General features: G+C 41.5%; 1 protein-coding gene across 3 annotated transcripts in view; it reads left to right on the top strand.

The window, feature by feature from the left end:
- MOGAT3 (monoacylglycerol O-acyltransferase 3) overlaps positions 1-16,819 on the top strand; it is a 208,640-nt gene extending 191,821 nt beyond the window's left edge. For all 3 annotated transcript variants that reach the window (XM_044077169.1, XM_044077170.1, XM_044077171.1), the window contains exon 8: positions 16,356-16,819. In XM_044077169.1, coding sequence (XP_043933104.1) covers positions 16,356-16,510 — 155 coding nt within the window. In that variant the 3' untranslated portion in view covers positions 16,511-16,819. The remainder of the gene's footprint in view (positions 1-16,355) is intronic.
- The last annotated feature ends 4,097 nt before the right edge of the window (positions 16,820-20,916 follow it).

Below are 20,916 nucleotides of genomic sequence, written 5' to 3'. Positions count from 1 at the left end.
CCTACTGACACACTGTCTCTGTTCCAACACATGCGCGCACACACACACAGACACACACACACACACACACACACACACACAGACACACAGACACAGACACACACAGACACAGACACACACAGACACAGACACACACAGACACAGACACACACAGACACAGACAGACACAGACAGACACAGACACAGACACAGACAGACACAGACACAGACACAGACAGACACAGACACAGACAGACACAGACACAGACAGACACAGACACACACAGACAGACACAGACACACAGACACACAGACACACAGACACACACACACACAGACACACAGACACACACACACAGACACACACACACACACACAGACACACACACACACACACACACACACACACACACACACACACACACTCTCCCTGTACTTATCTGGATTGACAAGACTGAACAGGTTGGATTTGTTCTGCATCAGGGACTGCCCTATTGAAATGCATAGGTGTGCACCCTCAAAATTCACTTCGCACACTTAAACATTTTCTGTACTGTTTTGGAGGGTAATTTGCAACTACAGCTTGCACTGAAGAGTTCTAACACATTTTTTTTGTGCACTGGTTAGGTTTATTATTTTAACTAATTCAGCTCTGCAGTACAGCTGTGCTGTGGGTAACCTTGCTTCTTCACAGTGTCTGGGTTTTCTGGTAGTTTTCATGGTTAAGGTGCCTTTTCTACAGAGTACACATGTTCTTCTGTCTGTTTGTAGGTTTTTAGTGGGATCTTTTATTTCTTCTTGCAAGGAAAGATATGCTGATTGATGAACTGTTAGTCCTGAATTCCTTTATGTATGTGTCTCCTGCAATGAACTGCATCTCTGCTTTATTCCTGTTGCTTGACAGGATAGACTACAGCTCCACTGAAACCTTGGCTAGGATAACATGGGTAACAGTGAATGAATTCTGTAACTGCCTGTTAAACAAGGTTGTGCCACTGTGATATGTTCAGTGAGTGGTATTGAGTTCTAAAGTTGGATGTTTTGTGAAAACAGGTTAGCAACTTCAACCCTCCTTTAGGACTTGCTTTCTAGGCTGAGTAATGAATTAATGATCTGTAAACCATGAGACCAAATATACACAGCTTGGCAGAGTCTAAGTCTCTTAACCTCCCAGCTGTCTTTTTAACCTGTCTTTGTGTGCTTGTAAAAGCAGGATTTTATAAGAATAAGGGAATAAAATCAAACTTGCTTCAAAACTAGGCAGTCCAAAAGTCAGACCATTTTGCAAGAAACACAGATTGTAAAATCCGGAGCAAGTCATATTACTTGGTACTCTAGTTACTGGGATTCCACAGATGTAGGAGGACACATCTAAGTTGTGTTTATGGGTATAATAATGCACATTTGATCTATTTTGACTAGCTTTTTGGTTACAGCTCATCTGTAAGTGGTTACATGGCTGCAATGTAAAACAGCAGGGCAGGTGCTGACATAGAGGCAGTTCAAGAATGGAAATAGGCTGAATGAAGGAGAACCCACATGTGCCCAGGACAGCTTTATTCAGTCTATGACTATTAGTAGGTGTGTGGGTCACTGTGCCTGGTAGTGTAAAGTGGTACTGACTGATACCTCTACCACTGTAGATTCATGTAGGAGATTGTCTATTATTACATATCATATCCTTATGGAAAAGGTGACACTCCCACACATTCTACTACTGATACAGCTGTGTTGTGTGTGTGTGTGTGTGTGTGTGTGTGTGTGCTGTCTGTGTGTGTGCTGTCTGTGTGTGTGCTGTCTGTGTGTGTGCTGTCTGTGTGTGTGCTGTCTGTGTGTGTGCTGTCTGTGTGTGTGTCTGTCTGTGTGTGTGTGTGTCTGTCTGTGTGTGTGTCTGTCTGTGTGTGTGTCTGTCTGTGTGTGTGTCTGTCTGTGTGTGTGTCTGTGTGTGTGTGTGTCTGTCTGTGTGTGTGTCTGTCTGTGTGTGTGTCTGTCTGTGTGTGTGTCTGTGTCTGTGTGTGTGTCTGTGTCTGTGTCTGTGTGTGTCTGTGTCTGTGTGTGTCTGTGCGTGTGTGTGTCTGTGCGTGTGTGTGGGTGCGTGGGTGCGTGGGTGTTTGGGTGTGTGTATCTATATATATATATATATATATATATATATATATATATATCTACATTACATTGCACTCTAGTTCTGTTATAATACCACTAAACAGGACATGTATGAAAACGTAATGCAACATTTGTCCCTTTCTCTTTTCCTTTATCTAATCCTGATTCGCATATATACCCACACAACCACAATACTAAAACATTGACAAGCTTTCTTTTTTATACTTGTGGCCTGTGGTCATGGCTGAAAAAAAATCATTGCCCAGACCACTTTCCTGGTTAACAAAATAATAAAATTAAGATTAAATTTTAAGACAGGTGTTTGGGATGGCCTTTGGAGGAGGACAATCCAAGAGAAGGGAATAATGAACTAGACCTTCTGTCTGTAATGTATATGTATCAGGAAATGTATATCATTTGTAATGCAGCTGATGTCTACTGTTGTACACAGATTGAAGGCTGAGCAAAATACTCCTATTTTTGTATGGGCAAGGAGATGATGCAGTTATGATAGTGAGCTGGTGAAGAGCTCTCCCATCTGTTCGACCAAGTGATTTCTTCATTATGTTACATGCTGTTCATCCAGGCCTAGTAATGCCAAAGAAGCATTATTGTGCGACTCCTTCAGGTTACTCCTGCTCTTGAGACTTAAGCTCTCACGCTTTCTTGTTAAGTGAATATGCGCCCCTTTTAGCTCACATTTAGTGTATGTAGTTATAAGATTTTTGCACTGCGTGGATCACCACTCCTGCCTAAAATCTTGCATTCATTGTATCTCTTCCTGTTATGCATTGTTATAAAGTTCTCTTAAGTGTCCAGAAAGCATAGGTTTGCCATGTGTACCCTAATTTTTCCAGACTATTAATTAGGAACTGGCATTTTTGCCTTGGAGCAGAGCATGTCATTGTTGCCATTTGCATTTTCCAAGAGTCTTTTGACTGTATGACACTGAAGGAAAATTCTGAGGTCTTTTTCTATACTTAGCAGTTTGAGTTGGATAAGCCCTTGTGCAAAGACTGAGTGCTGGGTTTATCTTTGGATCCGCAGTTGAGAGCATGTATGCATGAAGGTAAGGGAAGCAGAGCTCAGAACTTGGTTCAGGAGTGGGTTCTCTCTAGATTCCACTGTTTCTGCAATGACTTTTGACCCTTTATGTTGGGGTTGTCATTTTTTAGGCAAAGGTTGGTGCCTTGCTTCCTTTTCTGTGGAAAGATGTGAGGCTGAACAGAGCGATTCTCCTTAGAATCCACTCTTGGGATGGGGTAAAGTGCAAGATAAGTGAAGAGTGACCTTTGTACACTGAAGAAATGGTTCTAGGTCTGAACTCTGGTCTTGATGATCAGGTCCCATTGCATCCCTTAAGATGTTGGACACTTACACTCAGAGGTTGAGCTGAGTTTTGTTGGCATTCTAGAACTGTTTATTTGACTGTTGGCCTCCCTTGTTCCTGAATTGCATTTTATCAGGATGTTTGATGTATGTTTATTTTCACTATGTGTTAATCACCATGGCTGAATGAATACACAACATGATTCACCATTTAGGTGTACTGATAGCTCTGGGTCTTTTGTGTGCATGACACCCAAGGAAAGCACTTACCTTGTGTATTTTTAGACATCACATCTGGTTTCATTTGAATGTGTGGTTTATATCCTATCCCTCTACAAGAAAGCCACAAGGGCTGGCCCATAGGCACATGTTAGAGAATTCATTATCCCGTTAAATAATTTAACTGTTACAAAGTCTGAAATGCTAGATATCTTTGATTAGTGGCTGATGGAATCAGTCATTATCTCTTTCTTGGATGCTTCCCTTTGTTCCCATGATTGGCAGACCTCTGCTTAGAGCTCTCCTGGCTCCCTGTTGCAGTCTCCTGAAAGGTTACAGAAGCTGTGAACAGTGGCCACTCTCTGCACAGTGCATAGCTTGACTTGGTCGAAGCTTTTGACACTATCCCTTATGTTGGTATTATTGAAAAGTTAGATTTAATGTAACAACCTACATTGTCTCTATGTTGCAAACTGGCTATCCAAAATATCCTAAGTAGTGAAAGTTGCTGGATGCCCCTCTGAATGTAAAATTATAGCTAACTGGTTACTGCAGGGATCAGTGCTGGGTCCTCTGCTTTGTGGTGTTTATTTTGTAGGTGCCGAAGACAATATCTCTGAAGTGTGGTTGACCAAGTTTGCTGTTGACTGCAGACTGGATGCTGTTATCTGCTTATCATGTGATACTGTACTGCTCAAAAAAGGGCTGGAATATACATATGCATATACATATACTTTTTGTTATGAAAATGGTCTTAAGTTAAATGCAAAAAAGTGCATCATAGTAGCAGTCAGTAGTTCCCGCTTCATATCAGTGGTATTTCTCTTCAAATGCATACGATCATGACAGACTTGGGTGTTATGCAGACAAGTCTCTGTTAATAAATCATGATATTTCCACTTATGCAACAGTAATCAAATACAGTATTCCCTTTGGTATGTACAACTCCAAGCATATTGCCCAGCTGGAAAGGCCCCAGTGATTTTTAAACAAAATAATTAAAGGACTTACAATCCTTCAATTACCCAAAAGATTAACATTCTTTCCTTATATGCTGTAGGCAACCAATTGTGGTGAGACGGCGCAGCGGTAACATTGTTGCCTCAAAGCAAGAGGTTCTCCAGTTCGATTCATGACTGAGGTGCCTTCTGTGTGGAGTCTGCATGTCCTCCCTGCGTTTGTGTGGGTTGCCTCCAGCTGTTCAGGTTTCCTCCCACATTACAAAGACATGCGTCTGGAGTGTTTCTCCCCAGGCCACTGCTGAAAATTGGCTTTGTTCCAAGTCAGACTTTCCCAGTTAACAAATGTTAAAGTAAGTAAATAAAGATGACCTGTGACTTGCTTTTCTTGCCATTTAAGACCCAGTTCTATTTAGTACCCTATTTCTTCACAAAGCCAGTGGCTCTACAAACACTCATACTGGTGATCTATATTTAGACCAACAAACAAGACTCACTGGGGCATTAGGTTCATAACATGACATATTCCCAGTGAGTGAAATAAGTTACCACTGCAGGTCAGGCAGAATATTTCTTTTGTCTGTTGTTTGAGTGGACATAAATATACAACAAGATTATCAGTCAGGAAATCCTTCTTTGTGGCACACCTCATCACTAAGGGCTTTTCATCCAGAAAAAAGGAGGTGATTGTCCCACTGTGCTCTTCCCTCATTAGACCCATTATAAAATACAATGCCCTATTTGGTATGTACCTCTCAAGACATCTGCAGCAACTGGAAAGGCCGCAGAAATACCTCACTAAATGAATCACAGGCCTAAAGCAAATGCCCTACGCTGACCGCCTTAAAAAACTCCAGCTATACTCTGTCACATATTGCCTATTCAGAGGTGATCTCTGCTTAACATACAAGGCCATGTCAAACCCAGAGCTGTTGGACACGATACACTTAAAGAAATCCCAATCCCACAGAGCCACATGTTCCAGGGATCTAAACATTGTCATCACAATAAACAAAACATGCTGGAGGGATAGGTTCCTGACCCAGAGACTCCCCAGACTCTGGAATAGACTGCCCATACATGTCAAGCAGAGCGCCTCTTTGGCCCTCTTCAAAAGGAACCTTGACGATTGGATGGGAGGAAGGAAATTCACCCGGGGATCACTTCAGTCACCCTGCTAGACATGGGTCTAGGGAAGTAAATATTGTGGGAAGAAATAGCCAGGGAATTGTTATGGCTAGACTTGTATAGGGCTTAGGGCCGATAGCCTAGTACCAACCTATGAATGATGTACTGCCCTGCTTGGTTTTGGAGGTGGATACTATGAATTACTCATAAGGGGTGTCAAAACCTTTAAGTGTGTCTACTGGCCTCTTATGGTCTGTGCGATCGATTGCTAAGTATTGTTCCTATGAACAGCCCACATCAGGTCTGCCTTGGCCCAAGGAAGTAGGAGTCCTGTGGAACATTGTGTTCACACCATTCTCTTTAAGCTTTGGGTGGTGTTCCTTACTTAGATTCTGGATGCTGAAGATTTACTGTTTTTGTTTACAATAGTGTGATGCTTGAATAAATTGACTGAGCAGTGCTCACGTCTTCTCATTTTCATAGTCAGGGAAGCAATCATTGTGTAGAGAAATGAGCCGTTAGCCAATTAATGTGCTTTTGTACTTCATATGTATGCCCTAAGGGCAACTCTTTTCACAGCATGAGCCCTCAGCTGGAATTTTAGCTTCATCAAGACAATGTTCATAACATCTTATGGAAGTTGCGTTCACTTCCTGAAGGGATGTAGTGCTTCTTACATGCTTCTCCTTCCAGCAGAGCAGAGGCGTATGGATAGTAGACAAAATCCTCTGTGGAATGAGGAGGAAGATTCTTTTTCATATTGCAGGTCCTACACAAAAGCTAAGGTTTACTGTTGTCACTCCATGATTACAGAGAATAGTCTCTCTGTCTCTACAGAGACTACTGTTGTCCTAGCAGTTATGCAGATGTGTTTGACTGTGGATTGGGTTGTGTTGAAAGTAGTCTGGGGACTATTTCATGTGTTCCAGTTAAGCAAGATGCTCCTTGGGACCAGCTCAGGTTTTCCACCTTCTGAAGAAAGCTCCAGAAAATTTATTTATTTATTTACTTTTGTTTACCGGGTTAGTCCAACTGGATACATATCCATTTTCAGTGGAGGCACGAGGAGAAAAGCTCCAGTTATACAACATAATAAAATATAGAAAAACATTACATAGCATTTGAACATTACATTTGAAGGACTTAACATTTCAAAAACAACTTATTACGATAAAGAAAGGAAAGCATCGTTAGACAGTGACATTATATAGAGTACAAGTTCTTGAGTTAACAGAAGTAGTAATAAGACAGAAGGAAAGGTTAATAGGATTGATGATTACAGGAGAAGGGAGTGTAAAGACTAAAGGGAGGGACTAGTAATAATCAAAGAAAGTAGTAAAGATATAAGGTAGGGAGTAGAAATATGTTAGCATCAGGTATTTTATAAAAGAAAAGAATAGTAAAGATAGTCTGGGTTATTACAAGAGCATAACCAGTGATTAGAGAGAAAGAGTTTTAGTTTGGTTTTAAATAATGGGAGAGAGGAGAGGGTGGTCAGATCATTTCATAGGTTCATAGGTTCATACTAAGCTAACTGCCATTGCGAGACATTTTAAGCCTAGCCAATTATCCCTTGTGAGACTCAAACCCTGCACATTGTGCTTACAAGGCAAACACCTTACCCATTAGGCCACCCTCCCAACCCAAAATTGGGACCAACTCTGCCCATGTGCTACTTCTGACATTTGAACAGGTACAGGGCAGTTCCAGTCACCAGTTGGACAAGCCTAAACCCGGATCACCTTTGGTAGTTGATTCCATATTTTACCCACTGTGTTTGAAAATAGAGATTTGCCTGCTAAGTTATTTGAGAAGGAAATGTGTATCAACATTTTGTTGGCAAAGCGCAGATTCTTCAGGTTATTATAAGGTCTTATAAGGGTCGAGAGAATTGGGGTGTTACTAGGTTGGTAAAGGGCTTTGTGGGCAATTGTGAGTTGATTAAATTATAATAGTAGTGGTAATTCAAGCCAGCCTAGCTGTTTTAGATTCTGACAGTGATGGGTCCTATAAGGAGAGTTGGTGGCAAATCTTGCAATATTATTGTATGATCTAGTCAGATTATTAAGATTATGTTTGGAAAGATTTGTGTATATGGGGGAAGCATATAACAGGGTAGAGATTAAGTGAGTTCTGGCTATTGTGGTTCTAGTTGTTGGTGTCAGGAAGGGTTTAATGCGGTAGAGGGAACCAAGTTTTTTATTAGTAGATTTAATTGTAGAATTTATGTGATAATCAAATTTAAGTTGATTGTCAATAGTAATTCCTAGTAGTTTGGTAGTGGGGTCTGGAGAGATAACAGTACCATCTTCAGATGTAAGTGTGAAATGGAGAGGGGGTGGTAGGTGAGAAGGGTTGAAGAGCAGCAATTTAGTTTTTTTAGGGTTAAGGAGAAGACAGTGGTTAGAGAACCATTTTTCTATAGTAGAGAAGGCTTTTTGTGTATGAGAATGAAGATCAGTTTGAGATGAGGGAGAGCAAATGATAGTGGAGTCATCAGCATATTGGATACAATATAAAATAAGAAATAAGAGGGGGGCCCTTGCATTGAATGCATTGTTCCTTCTTGTACTCCCAGTCATAAGATGTTCCATCTGCTAACGGTTTGAAAATAGAGCTGTTGTTACATTTCAGATTTATAGTTCATAGGTGTTTACTAGGCTAACAACAACAAGGGCCTTTTTAAGTCTAGCCACACATCCCAAATCTCTAACGAGTCCTGATTACTTTGATAAGTGTAATCATGAGCCTGGGAGATAAACCATTTACAGGTCACCTGTTTGCATCAGAGACATAGGTGCCAAACCAGGGATGAATTTCTGGTTTCCCATCCAGTTGGCCAAGTTGCACTTGAATTGGATTAGGGAGGAACTCTGCTTCACATGGTTGTGGAGCCTGTTCCGTAGATGGAGTAGTCTCTAGGATACATACCTTTTTCTCCAGAAGGTCCTATTTATATCACAGGCAAGGTTTAAGTCTTTAGAATGGGTGATTCTGGTACTGTTTGTTTTGTGGATATGCAGGAGGTCCATCAGAGTGGGGTCTGACAATGTCCTGTATGCCAGGCATAGATGTCCCCTCAAAAGCCTGTAGGAGACAGAAAACAGGTACAGGGCCTTTGTCTGTATAGGATGCATTACTTATGCCCTGTATTCTTTTAGTGAGGGACCTCTGTGAATGTTCCAGTTGTTGGATATGCCTGGTTTGGTACATGCCAAAGGAGACATTGTACTCAATGATAGGTCTGATGAATGCCAAATACAGTGGAACAATGACTTCCTTCGACTTAAATGCCATACCTTTTGTTTATAAGTTGCGCAACATAGAATGATTTCCTCACCCCTGTAGACAAATGATCAAAGGCTAGATTACTAAGTCCCTGACTACTGGGACAACATGTTGTTAATATGACAGTTACCAAGGATAAGTGACATCCCAAAGGATACTATTATGCATTTTTTGTCATTTAGTTTTAGTCCATGACTCTGACACCAGTTGTTTGTCTGTATCAGCCCCTACTGGAGAACATTTGTGTCAGTGTGAGATTCAATGGCAGCTCCTAATTTGCAATCATCTGCAAATTTAGTCAACCAGAGACCACTGACATTGGCCTTGACTTCTGAGAAGTAAATGCCAAAAAGCAGCGGTCCAAAGACTGGTCCCTGAGGGACTCCACTTGTAACTAGCCTCTTTGTAGAGGTGGATTCCCCAGTTCTAACTTCCTGGGTCCTGTCTGTAAGCCGGTTGGCTGTCCACCATGTGATGTACGGGTTTGTACCTAACCTCTTCAGTTTGTTAACAATGCCCGAGTCGGTTATAGGTTCATAGGTTGGTACTGGGCTATCTGCCCGAAGGCATATATTAGCCCAGCCACGTAGCACGGTATTCACCACCCCTTTAGTAGTTCCCTAGACCCTTGTACTAGCAGCTAGTACCCTTGGCCCCTATCAAGTAGTGCTGTTGGTGTGATCCCCAGTGTGAACTTTCTGTTACCCATCCACTCATCAAGGTTCCTTTTGAAGAGTGATAGTGAGGGGCTCTGTCTTATGTAGATCGGGACCCTGTTCCATAGTAAGGGAAGTCTCTGCGAAGGGAATCTATCTCTTCAGCATGTTCTATTCATTGTTGTGTTGAGGTTTATATCCCTAGAGCATGCAGCTCGAGTAGATTTGGTTTTGCTAAGGTGGAGCATGTTCAACAATTCTGGGTTGGACATGGCTCTGTACGTTAGACAGAGATCGCCTCTGAGAAAGCAGTAGGCAACAGAGAACAGTCTTAGCTTTTTCAATCGTGCTGCATAGGGCAGCTGTTTGAGGCCAGTCATTTTTTTGGTTAGGTACCTCTGTGGTCTCTCCAGCTGCTGGAGATGTCTAGCCAGGTACATTCCAATTGGTGCATTGTACTCGATAATGGGTCTGATGAGGGAAGAGTCGAGGGGCACCATTACATCCTTAGATCTTGATGCGAACCCTTTCGTGATCAGATTGGTCACATAGAAGGATATTCTAACCACTTTGGCAACATGGTTATCGAAGGAAAGCTGACTATCTACTTGGGTCCCTAGATCCCTTATTTCTTCTTCAGATTTCAGGGGATTACCTCCTATGTTGTAGTTTGCGGGTACTCTGTTTTTTTCCAAAGGGGATTACTATGCATTTTTTGTGCATTTAGCTTGAGACCATGCCTTTGACACCATGCATCAGTCTCATTTAGGCCCTTCTGGAGGATCTCCATGTCGGCCGGAGACTCTATTATAGCACCCAGTTTGCAGTCCGCAAACATAGTCAGCCACAGCCCTTCCGTGCTTGCCTGTACTTCTGAGAAGTATATGCCAAACAGGAGGGGCCCCAGGACAGAGCCCTGAGGCACACCACTCGTTACTGGTCTGGATTCGGACATAGATCCTGCTACTCTTACTTTATGGGATCTGTCTGAGAGCCAGTTTGCAATCCATCTTGTGACAATAAGGGTTTATGCTCAGGCTGCTGAGCATATCAATAATGCCTGAATGGGGAATTGTGTCAAATCTTTAGCAAGGTCAAAGTAAGCCATGTGTACCTCCTTTCCCTTATCTATAGCCATTATATATTATTTATATTATTTATTGTGTTAAATGCTTTGGTCAGGTCAAGGTAGGCATTGTGAACGATTTTGCCCTCATCCATTGCTTTGGTGACCTTCTCAAAAGTCCACCAGATTGAGTAAGCATGATCTGTCCTTGATGAAACCAATATGGGTTGGGTCCACTGTCTGGAGATTTACTGTATATCTGTTGATCATCTCCGTGATATTTTTTTATATATGGCTTTACATATAAGACTAGTGAGACTTATGGGTCTGTAGTTTCTAGGGTCTGTAAATGGCCCACTTTTATGCAGAGGGATGACTGTTGCCTTTCTCCATTCATGAGACATGAAGCCTGTTTGGTGTTTACAGTTAAATAGTAATTCCAGAGGTCCCGATAGGTAATTTTTCATACTATTTAGAAGGCAACCTGGGACATTGTCTAGGCCCATCGATACAGTGTTCTTGGTCTTAGAGCATTAAGGACCGATTCCCTAGTCAGAGTAGAGGGAATTGTATTTGATGATATTTCCTGAGGGAAGGTTGAGGGGGAGAGAGGAGTAAAGTTGAAACTGAATTTATCAGCCCAGAGGCTTGCTATATCTTCTGGCTCAGTATAGGTGGCTCCATTTACAATGAGCTCTGCACACAATTGTGTAATACCTTTGAGGTTGTGGACATAGCTAAAGAATGCATTGTGGTTGTCCTTGGCTTGAGAGGCCAAACTTACCTCAAATTTGGCTTTGGTAGACTTTAGTTGTCGCCTGAGTTTGTTTAGTTTAATGAGAGTGTGTTTATCCTGCTGTGTGCTGCACCTCCTAATTTTTGCCTTTATTTTCTTCCTCCTATTAAACATCCATTTGATTTTCTGATTCCACTAGGGTGGCTTGTCTTTTGAGTTAGTTCTGTACTTCTTCCTGGTGGGTATAGCTGCCTCTGTACAGCTATTAACATTCTTGTACATGGTTTCTGTGAACAGTTCTGCATAGGCAGAAGTGTTCTTAGGGTTTATAGGGGCTTTAAATTTTGCCAGGTTCTCACTTAATACAGGAGGTTAGCCTTTGAATAGTTCCTGAATATTCCTGGTTTAACTGGTGGTCCAGTTTTATTTTTACTTCAGGGGAGACCATTTTGTGGTCTGACCTTACCAGGGCAGGCATTGCGGTAGGGAGTGTCCAGCACTTTCTCATAGTAGTGAGGACCAGGTCCAGTATGGTCGCACCCCTAGTTGGTGTATCGATTATCTCGTCCAGGGAGTTTGTGTTTACAAAATCCAGGAATCTGTGTGGACGTGAGGGTTAGGGTGGGGTAGGTGCATGTACATTTGATGTCGTAAAGGATTCCCAATTAATAGTGTGGTAATTAAAGTCACCCATGAATATGGTATTGGGTTGGATGGTTAGTGTTTCTAATAAGTTTAAATACCTAATATGCGTTTCCTGGGTCATAGAGGGGGAACTATAGCTTGGAAGGAAGTTTGTTTGTGTCTTTCGGCTTTTCCCGGTTAGGGGTCGCCACAGCAGAACTCCGGTCCGCTAATGATTGGTAGTGGATTTTTATGTACCGGGTTACCAACCCTGATGCACAACCTTCAACGAAGGCATGCCCCATTCACGTATCCCTCCACACAGAAGACGCTCTAGTTGAGAATCGAACGGGACAACGTCTTGCTTGCTATGAGGCGACAACGCTACCGCAGCACCACCACCTCAGTTTGGAAGGAAGTGATATTAGATTTTATCTATGGTGATTTGAACATGGAGCAGCTCAAGTGCATTGTCCTGTTTGACCAGCCTTGAAGTATATTTATTTTTGATGTAAATAGAGACACCTCCACTTTTAGTCCCTGCTTGTGAAGTAGCTGGTCTAAATGTGTGGAAGGCATTATAACTTTGCACTGTTGGTGTGCTCTCCACGGTTTTAAACCATGTCTCAGAGACTGCACAGACATTAGCATTCTCTAGGGTAAAGAGAGCTTCCAGGTAATGGAGTTTTTTGTTTAGGCTCCTAGCAATGAGCAGTAATACCTTTAAATTTTCTTGGTTTTAATTTGCTATGTCAGAAGTACTTTCAGTTTGACATTGACTAAAAAAGGCACTATGGGGGAAGACAGCGTTTTAGCTAACTTTCAAAAGCCTTGAGGGGAGAGGTACAGATCCTGGCAAAGCAGCGTGGTCTGTTGACCATCTCCTTCCATGCTAACAGATGTTACACTCCCTTAGAATGACACCAGAAACTAAGCAAATTATTAAAGTCAGTCATCTTTTGTTCATATTGTGGCATCATCCTTGGAGAAGGTAAAATACTGCTCAATGCTAGGCTCATGCCAGCCTGAGACACATATTCTAAAAGCTCTATGATGTCTCTCTTCATATAGTCTAGGGAGGCATGTCTCAGGTCATTTACTCCCACATGGTCTATGACAGAATTATATTGGTAATTGTGATCCAGTGACCTGAGTGCATGCCTAATGTGGCAGATCCTAGCCCCTGGTAAGCAACTGACTGTAACTTTCTCCTTACTCAGCCTGGTGAGAGGGACATCAGAGTCTCACAATGGAGTGTCTATTGACTAGAATGTTGGATTGTGTGGTGACTTGCCTTATGGACTTAGAGGTAGAGGCTCCATGAGCTGTAGCTCTATGTGTTGATGTGGGTGTTGTTTTGAAAGAGTGCATTTGGGGCTGCTGAGGGTATTTCGTATGTGTTCTTTGTCTAGGAGGTCTTTGTGGTTTAGGAAGATTACATGCAAGTGCCTTAGTATATGTGGGTCTATATGTCTGTTTTGAATTATGCATGATGGATGCAGCATGTGTACTACTGACAACCTTATTGACATTAGGTGTACTTTTATGTGAGAGCTTTGCCTCCAGTGACGTTGTGTAAATACATCTCTCACTTACCATATCAGTTTGTTTGAGAATTAACTGGTTGCCAGTAAACATGAGGCAATTTCTACAGTGCCTCAGGATGCCTATATCCACCAAGCTAGTAACAGAGACAGCAGGAAAAGTTCATATCCATGGCAAGCAACAGACCCTTTTTTTTGAGGGTCTATATTAGAACATCGAAGTTTCAAAACTTCGAATGTTCTAATATTGAACCCTATTCAGCGAAAGCTGAAAATATCGAAGCAACAAAAAAACAAATTTTTTCCTAGGGAAAGAATTCAGTTGTCCGTTTCTGTTACTTTGGTATTTTCAGTGCTGTGGTGGAAAGTTACAGGTTGGGTTCAGATAAGTGTGCAATTGAGTGTGGGTTAGGGTTAGGGTGCGGGTTAGGTATTTGTGCGATTGTGTGGACATGAGGGTTCGATTGGGCCAGGTGAGTTAGGGTTAGGGCACAGGTTAGGTATGTGTGCGATTGTGTGGACATGAGGGTTAGGGCGGGTTAGGTGAGTTAGGGTTAGGGTGCGGGTCAGGTAAGTGTGCGATTGTGTGGACGTGAGGGTTAGGGCGGGGTGGGTGAGTTAGGGTTAGGGTGCGGGTGAGGTGAGTGTGTGATAGTGATGGACCTTAGGGTTAGGGTTTGGGTTAATGTAAGTGGATAGTTAGTGGTGTGTATATAGTTTAGTGTAGGGTTAGGTGTAAGATTTTAGGTGTATGTGTGTGGATTGCTGTTTGTTTGGTGTGCTTGTGTTGTGTGTATGTGTTTTGGAACAGCAAATTTTTTCCCTAGGAAAAATTTTGCTGTTCTGTATGTTCAATGTTTTCAGCTTTCGCTGAATAGGGTTCGATATTAGAACATTCGAAGTTTTGAAACTTCGATGTTCTAATATAGACCCTTTTATTGATTAGACTTTTAGAGTGTGAATATCAGTCACTGTCATTAGTATCTGGTTTGCAACTATGTGGACAGTGCTTGTCACTGCAAACTAGTTGTCCTGTGTTCAACTAGATATTGGAGAAATTGTGCTTTTACAGGAAAAATGTCTGTACAGAGCACTGCCACACATTTGAGGGGAAAATAATAAGTAGACCCTGAAAATTTAAGGATGAAGTATTTAGGCAGGTATTGTGACGTTAGAAAGAAATCAAGTGGTACTTACTGAAAACAACGAATTAGCATGCCAAGAATGATGAAAAAAGGGGAGTCACATGAATGGCTACTGCCTGGCTACTACTAATGCTGGTCTCACCACAGCTTCACTTTGTTGGGATACAATACTCCTTTGCTTCTTCTCTCACCAGAAGCAAAATGTTAGCACCAATCCCAAGAAACGAAGGAGGCCATAGCCTGTTTGGTGATCCACAGTCTTGTCCCAGATGATGCAAGGGTCTGTAGGCTTGTAGCCTTTTTTTGGTAGATGCCTCGAATAGCAAACAGACCAATCGGGTACGTCAAGCGCAGACACCAACTCTCCAATCAGAAAGAGTCAGGAATCCGTGCACTCTGCTCCTACTCTCACCAGGATCAGAAAATAAGCACAGATTCCAATCTGTCACCTATAAAGCAGTTATAAGGCTTTCTGGTGATCAGCCATTTCCAGGAAATAATGTCACTGTACTTCTTCTCTCACCAAGAGAAAAGAAAAGCACTGATCCCAAGATGACTACTGAGAGGCAGAACGTGGGCTCTCTAATAACTGGTGGTCTTGCAATAGATGTTTAAAGGAAAGATGAAAAAATAGATTATCCTAAACACTGCAGTGTGCACTAAGCAGCTAGATATGAAAGTGAGTAACTTGTCTAAAAAGATTTAGTGGAGAGCCACTGTTTTTAAAAGAGCAAGATAGATTGAAAGGGGTGGGCACTTTTGTATTCTGGTGCTATGGAATACAGTAGGATAACCAATAAATTTAAATAGCTGAAGAGGAGTGATTTCACAAAATGATAATTTTGTGCTTACTCACACCAGCCAGTCAAAGCAGAGAGGAAACGAGATATATGGTCAAATTAACATAAGGGGCAGGCAACTAGAAAGATAGTTGTGTTTAAGAACACAACAGTAATAGGGTGGAGGGTTGGAGAATTCTAAAATGTTTTATTTTACCCCTTAAATAAAAGGTTTAGTTCCTAGCTCCACCCCCTCAGCTCACAGATAATTAACCTTAACTGACCTGTTTTAATTTCTGTCTGACTCACAAGAGACAGAGCTGTGGTCTCTTTTCAAGTTTTAATATGCAGTTAAAAGCAGTTCAGTAATCTTGTCATTTAGTGTGTTCTTATATATACACTACCCACCTAGTTTGAGTGCGGGTTACCAACTGTGGATTTGTGGACCTGGATGTACATTAATTCTGGCACATGGTCAGAATGTGTGGTAGCACAGGCCACAAGCTTAAGATTTTAAGATCCACATGAGAAGTCATAAAAGGAATGCGTCCAAGTCTTCAACCTACCGCAGAGTTTTCTTTCAAAGATTTGCTGCAGTGAGTATATAAATGTCTGTCATTTCCACAACTTCTTGTAGTGGTTTATTGATGTATCTTTTTCAGATCCAGCAGGCAGTGGTGGGTTTGTGGGCAGGTAAGAGCCAAAGAAGATGATTACATGTTTGTAGATGAAAAGCTGAGTACAGTTGTAGGCATGTAACGAAAACAAAATGAAATTTAAATGTTTTGTCTTTACAGTGGGCAGGCCTGTATCAGTGACCCGGATTACCAAGCCATCTGAAGAAGAGGTTAACAAGTATCATATACTATATATGGAAGCCCTCAAAAAACTCTTCAATGAGCACAAAGTGAGCTGTGGACTGCCTGAAAGTCATGAGCTGACCATTGTTTAAAGACACCATACATGTCACTGTGTGACTGTTTTTTCACCCTCATTAGTATTTCCATAATCAGATGGAATTGCTGTACATGCTGTATAGTTATATATCTCTATATAAATATATACAATTTCTATAGAACTGTCTTTTTATTTGTAAAAAATGCTGATTGTTGTCTTGCCAGCACATTATCAAAAGCAATAAAACTGTAAAGCGCTGAACTCTGTAAATGGCTCAAGCAGAGATCCATGCTAGACATATGCAAGAGTTGTTTGTCATTTTTACAAGCATATCAAATAAAAATGAAGGTTTCCAAGTGCCCTATTTAGACTTTTGAAGAAATCTGATGCTACCACAGACTTGGGAGTGTGTCTGAGAGAGGGGTGTCTGTGTGTGTGTGTGTGTCTGTGTCTGTGTCTGTGTGTGTGTCTGTGTGTGTGTGTGTGTGTGTGTGTGTGTGTGTGTGTGTGTGTGTATACAGAACATTGGCTAGAGTGTAGCACTGATGGTCATAGAAAATTAAGCCTGTGCTAAAGAAAGGCCTGTGATCAGTGGGTACTGCAAACAAAGTTCCGTTCTTTACAGAATCTTTGTAAGTGACCTTACAAAAGGTCTGGTGGTAAAATGTTGCCTTTTTGCCAATGGCAAAGGTTAAAGTACAAGGTAATAGAGAACAAATATGTAAGAGTTTATAGAATTGTCTAAAAGCTAATGACTGCCAAATAATGAGGCTGAGAAAAAAATGAAAAGAAGTTCGGGTAAAATATTAATATGTTAAACATGACACCATAAAGTGCTGAACAGAAAGATACCAGAAAAGTTTGTACTGGGGCAACCTTTTTGCATTATCATTATAACATTGAGAATGTCTGGGGGGAGAGAGAGACACCCTTTTTTGCTGAGACAGAATTAAACACAAGAAGACCACATAGAGGACTTGTGATGTAATGGCCAGCTGTGACATTATGTTAGTTATTTTCTTGTTTCATAAGGAATACATTCTAAAATTCAGCTTTAAAGTGTTCTAAATCTTTAATTTTAGATTTCAAGAAATAATGCAAGAAGACTTTAGAAGCAAACATTTTCTGTGCTGTTTATTATCCATTTGCCTGCTTGATCCAGTCCAGGGGCACAGATGAGCAAGCACTTGTCCCAGCACTCTGAGTTTGCAAGATGGAGACACCTTGTGATCTTGGAATGGATACTTGTGCTTTCCAAGTTAAAAGAGAAGTCATCTCTCACTACACTACTCACAGCCCTTCAGCAAGCTGTTTCACATAGAAGTTGTATCTTTACTCTTATTTCATCGGAGGTTCTTTTCTTTGAAATACCCCTGCACCTTTCTTATGATCCTCTTCTCTCACTCTGTCCACTACCTGCCATTCCTCAACCTATCATAGGTGTACATGCTGTAAATATTGTGTATTAGGCTGTTCTGTTTATGATAGATTTCATAATTTTATGTGCTACATGTGCAATGTTTTATCTTATATTTTCACTTTAATCTTTATATATTGCAAAATGCTAATCCATTTATTAGCCTTTACTGTTTGAAATGTTGCGGTTTCATCTTAAACTCTACTTTTTTGTTTTATTATACTCTGTGGGTTGAAATTGAAAATGGTCCACTTGGATCAGTGTTCTACTGTGGTTGATAAATGAAAAATAAAATAAATAAAAGTAATCCCAGATTATGTCTGGGCAACCCCACATACTCACACACACACACACACACACACACACACACACACACACACACACACACACACACACACACACACACACACACACACACACAGGCACATGCATACGTACTTGGATAGACTGGTGAATCTGAAAGATCACCAGTGTATCAGTGCTTTTCTCTGGGATGCTAGAGGCTTGTTCAGTATTTTGAGAAAACCCATGTAGACAGAGGAAGGACTTACATACTTTGTACCAAGATTTCTCTGCTGAGAATCAAACTGGGGAACTGAGAGCTATGAAGCAGCAGCACCAATGTCCACTCAAACTGTACCTCAAACATTTTGAGTAACACTCAGCAATTCATACTTCTGCAGTAATACACACTTTTATTGCTGCAGCATATTCTAGATTCAGAAACCTCCAGTATGGTGCACAAGGATTCTAAATATTCTGTTTCACTCATAAAGAACATTATTTTACATCTTCAAAAATAAACATGAATATGTCTGACTCTATTGGATGTACCAGCCTTCAGTGAAAGTTGCAGAAGTTACAGTCTCAAATTGTTCACTCTTTAGCTTTTCAGGAATATGAAGTTAGAGGTTTAGAATCTATGCTTTTGGATGTTGGCCAAAACATTATCTACCCCTGTAGTGCCTTTTTTTTTAGGCATTGCAAAATAGATAAACCTTCCAACATGCAAAATCTTCTCGAGATAAGCTAAAGGTGTTACTGCTAAGTGCTCCCTGGAAGCACTTCTCACCCTGGAGAATCATGATTTCTATGCAGTTACTGAAACATGGTTCAAAGCCATGGAAAGCACCCCGGCAGTGCAAGGTTGTAATTCTTTCACACATTCCAACAACCTACTGCACATGAAAGGGTAAAAGGTGGAGGTGTATCCATCTACATAAAGGCTAAGCACACGCCAAGCCTGGTCAGACAGTATGATATGCTTAAGTTACTCCATTTTCAACTAGCCATAGGTAAAATACACCTTATTCTTGCTAGCTACAAGGGCAGCCATGGTGGTGCAGTGGTTAGCATTGCCACCTCACAGCAAGAGGTTCTCCGGTTCGATTCTCAGCTGGGGTGCCTTCTGTGCGGAGTCTGCATGTCCTCCCTGTGGTCCTGTGGGTTTCCTCTGGGTGCCCCGGTTTCCTCCCACATCCCAAAAGACATGCAGTAGGTGGATTGGACACACTAAACTGGCCCCAAGTGTGAGTGTGTGTGTGTACCTTCTGTGGAAGGTTGGGTGCCAGGCTGGCAACTCAACACTGTAAAACTCCACTGCCAGTCATGAGCAGACAGATGATCTGCTGTGGCGACCCCTAACCGGGAAAAGCTGGAATAAGAAGAAGATTCTTGCTAGCTACAGGCCCCCCCGTCATGAACCAGGAAACCCACACATCATACCTGAAGTTACTTGAATCACTCATCATTCAGCCCAATACCATAATCATGGGTGATTTCAATTACCCCTTCATTAACTGGGAAGCATGCACAGCCACTAACATGCAGGCTCAAAAGATTTCTAGACTTTGTCAATGCAAATGCCCTGGAGCAACTAGTCTACGGTCCCACTAGGGGTGCAAATATCATAGACCTGGTGCTCACAAATATGGGAAAGCATTGCACCCCCCAAATGTGATGTGGTCTACCTTGAAATAAATGGAAAATTAGAACCCCACCTAACATCAAAACCTTTAAGAAGGTTTCTAAGGGAAACTACCTCCTATTAAATGATGGCATAACTAATTTCCAAACTCCCAGAAGCCCGTACACAAAAGTCCTGTATGATCATATAAACAACTGCATAGAAGTGGCAGTACCAGACCAAAATAGGCCTAGGACAATCCACAAAAACAAGCCACCATAGTGGACCTCTGGTATAAATAGGTTGACAACAAAATAAAGAAAATCGTGTCCAGAAGTAAGAGACAATGTGCACAACAGAGTAAAAACTCAAGGCAAAAACAGTCTCTGAAGCTAAGCATAACCATAAGGCATTTTTCAGTTATGCTCACAATCTTAAGGGCAGTGCTGAGCAATGTGTGAAACTATTTGTAGACTGTATCACATATACCCACCAAGAAGATATAGCAAAGCTGCTAGCCAATAAATTCAGTTAAAATTTCACCTCCTATCACATCTGGTTACCCACCAATAATTACCCCTTACCATTCCTTTACCAGTTATCACCAAAGAACAGGTTGCCACTGCACTCTCTAAAGCTATAAATATGCTTCAATGGGTGTCAATATCCCAGGATGCCTCTTAAATAGCTTGAAACAGGTCCTAGCAGGACCACATGGATCTCTATTTAACTACAGATTTCAGACTGGCTTTTTCCTTCTGGAGTGGAGGACAGCAACAGTAATCCATATGAGTAAAATGGACCATCAACAGACCCAGGAAATTACAGAGCCATATATTTGACTAATCTTCCATGCAAGGCCATGGAAAGAATAATTATGGATCTAATAAATAACAGCATAGGAAACCTAATATGGCTTTGTCAAGGCTGGTTCATGCCTGCTCAGTCTGGTGGACTTCTTTGAGAAAGTCACTAGGGCATGAATGAGGGTAAAATGGTGTATACTGTGCCTACCTTGACCTGACTAAGGCATTTGACACAATTCACCACAAGGGTATTATAAATAAACTCACAACACTGGGCATAAATCCTTGTCACCAGATGGATAGCCAAATGGCTGACAGGCAGGACACGTTTT

Source organism: Protopterus annectens, chromosome 7.part0, assembly GCF_019279795.1.
Source record: "Protopterus annectens isolate FY-2018-M chromosome 7.part0, PAN1.0, whole genome shotgun sequence".
NCBI lineage: Eukaryota > Metazoa > Chordata > Ceratodontiformes > Protopteridae > Protopterus > Protopterus annectens.
Note: the sequence above shows the minus strand (reverse complement) of the source record. Positions and strands in the feature narration are given on the sequence as shown.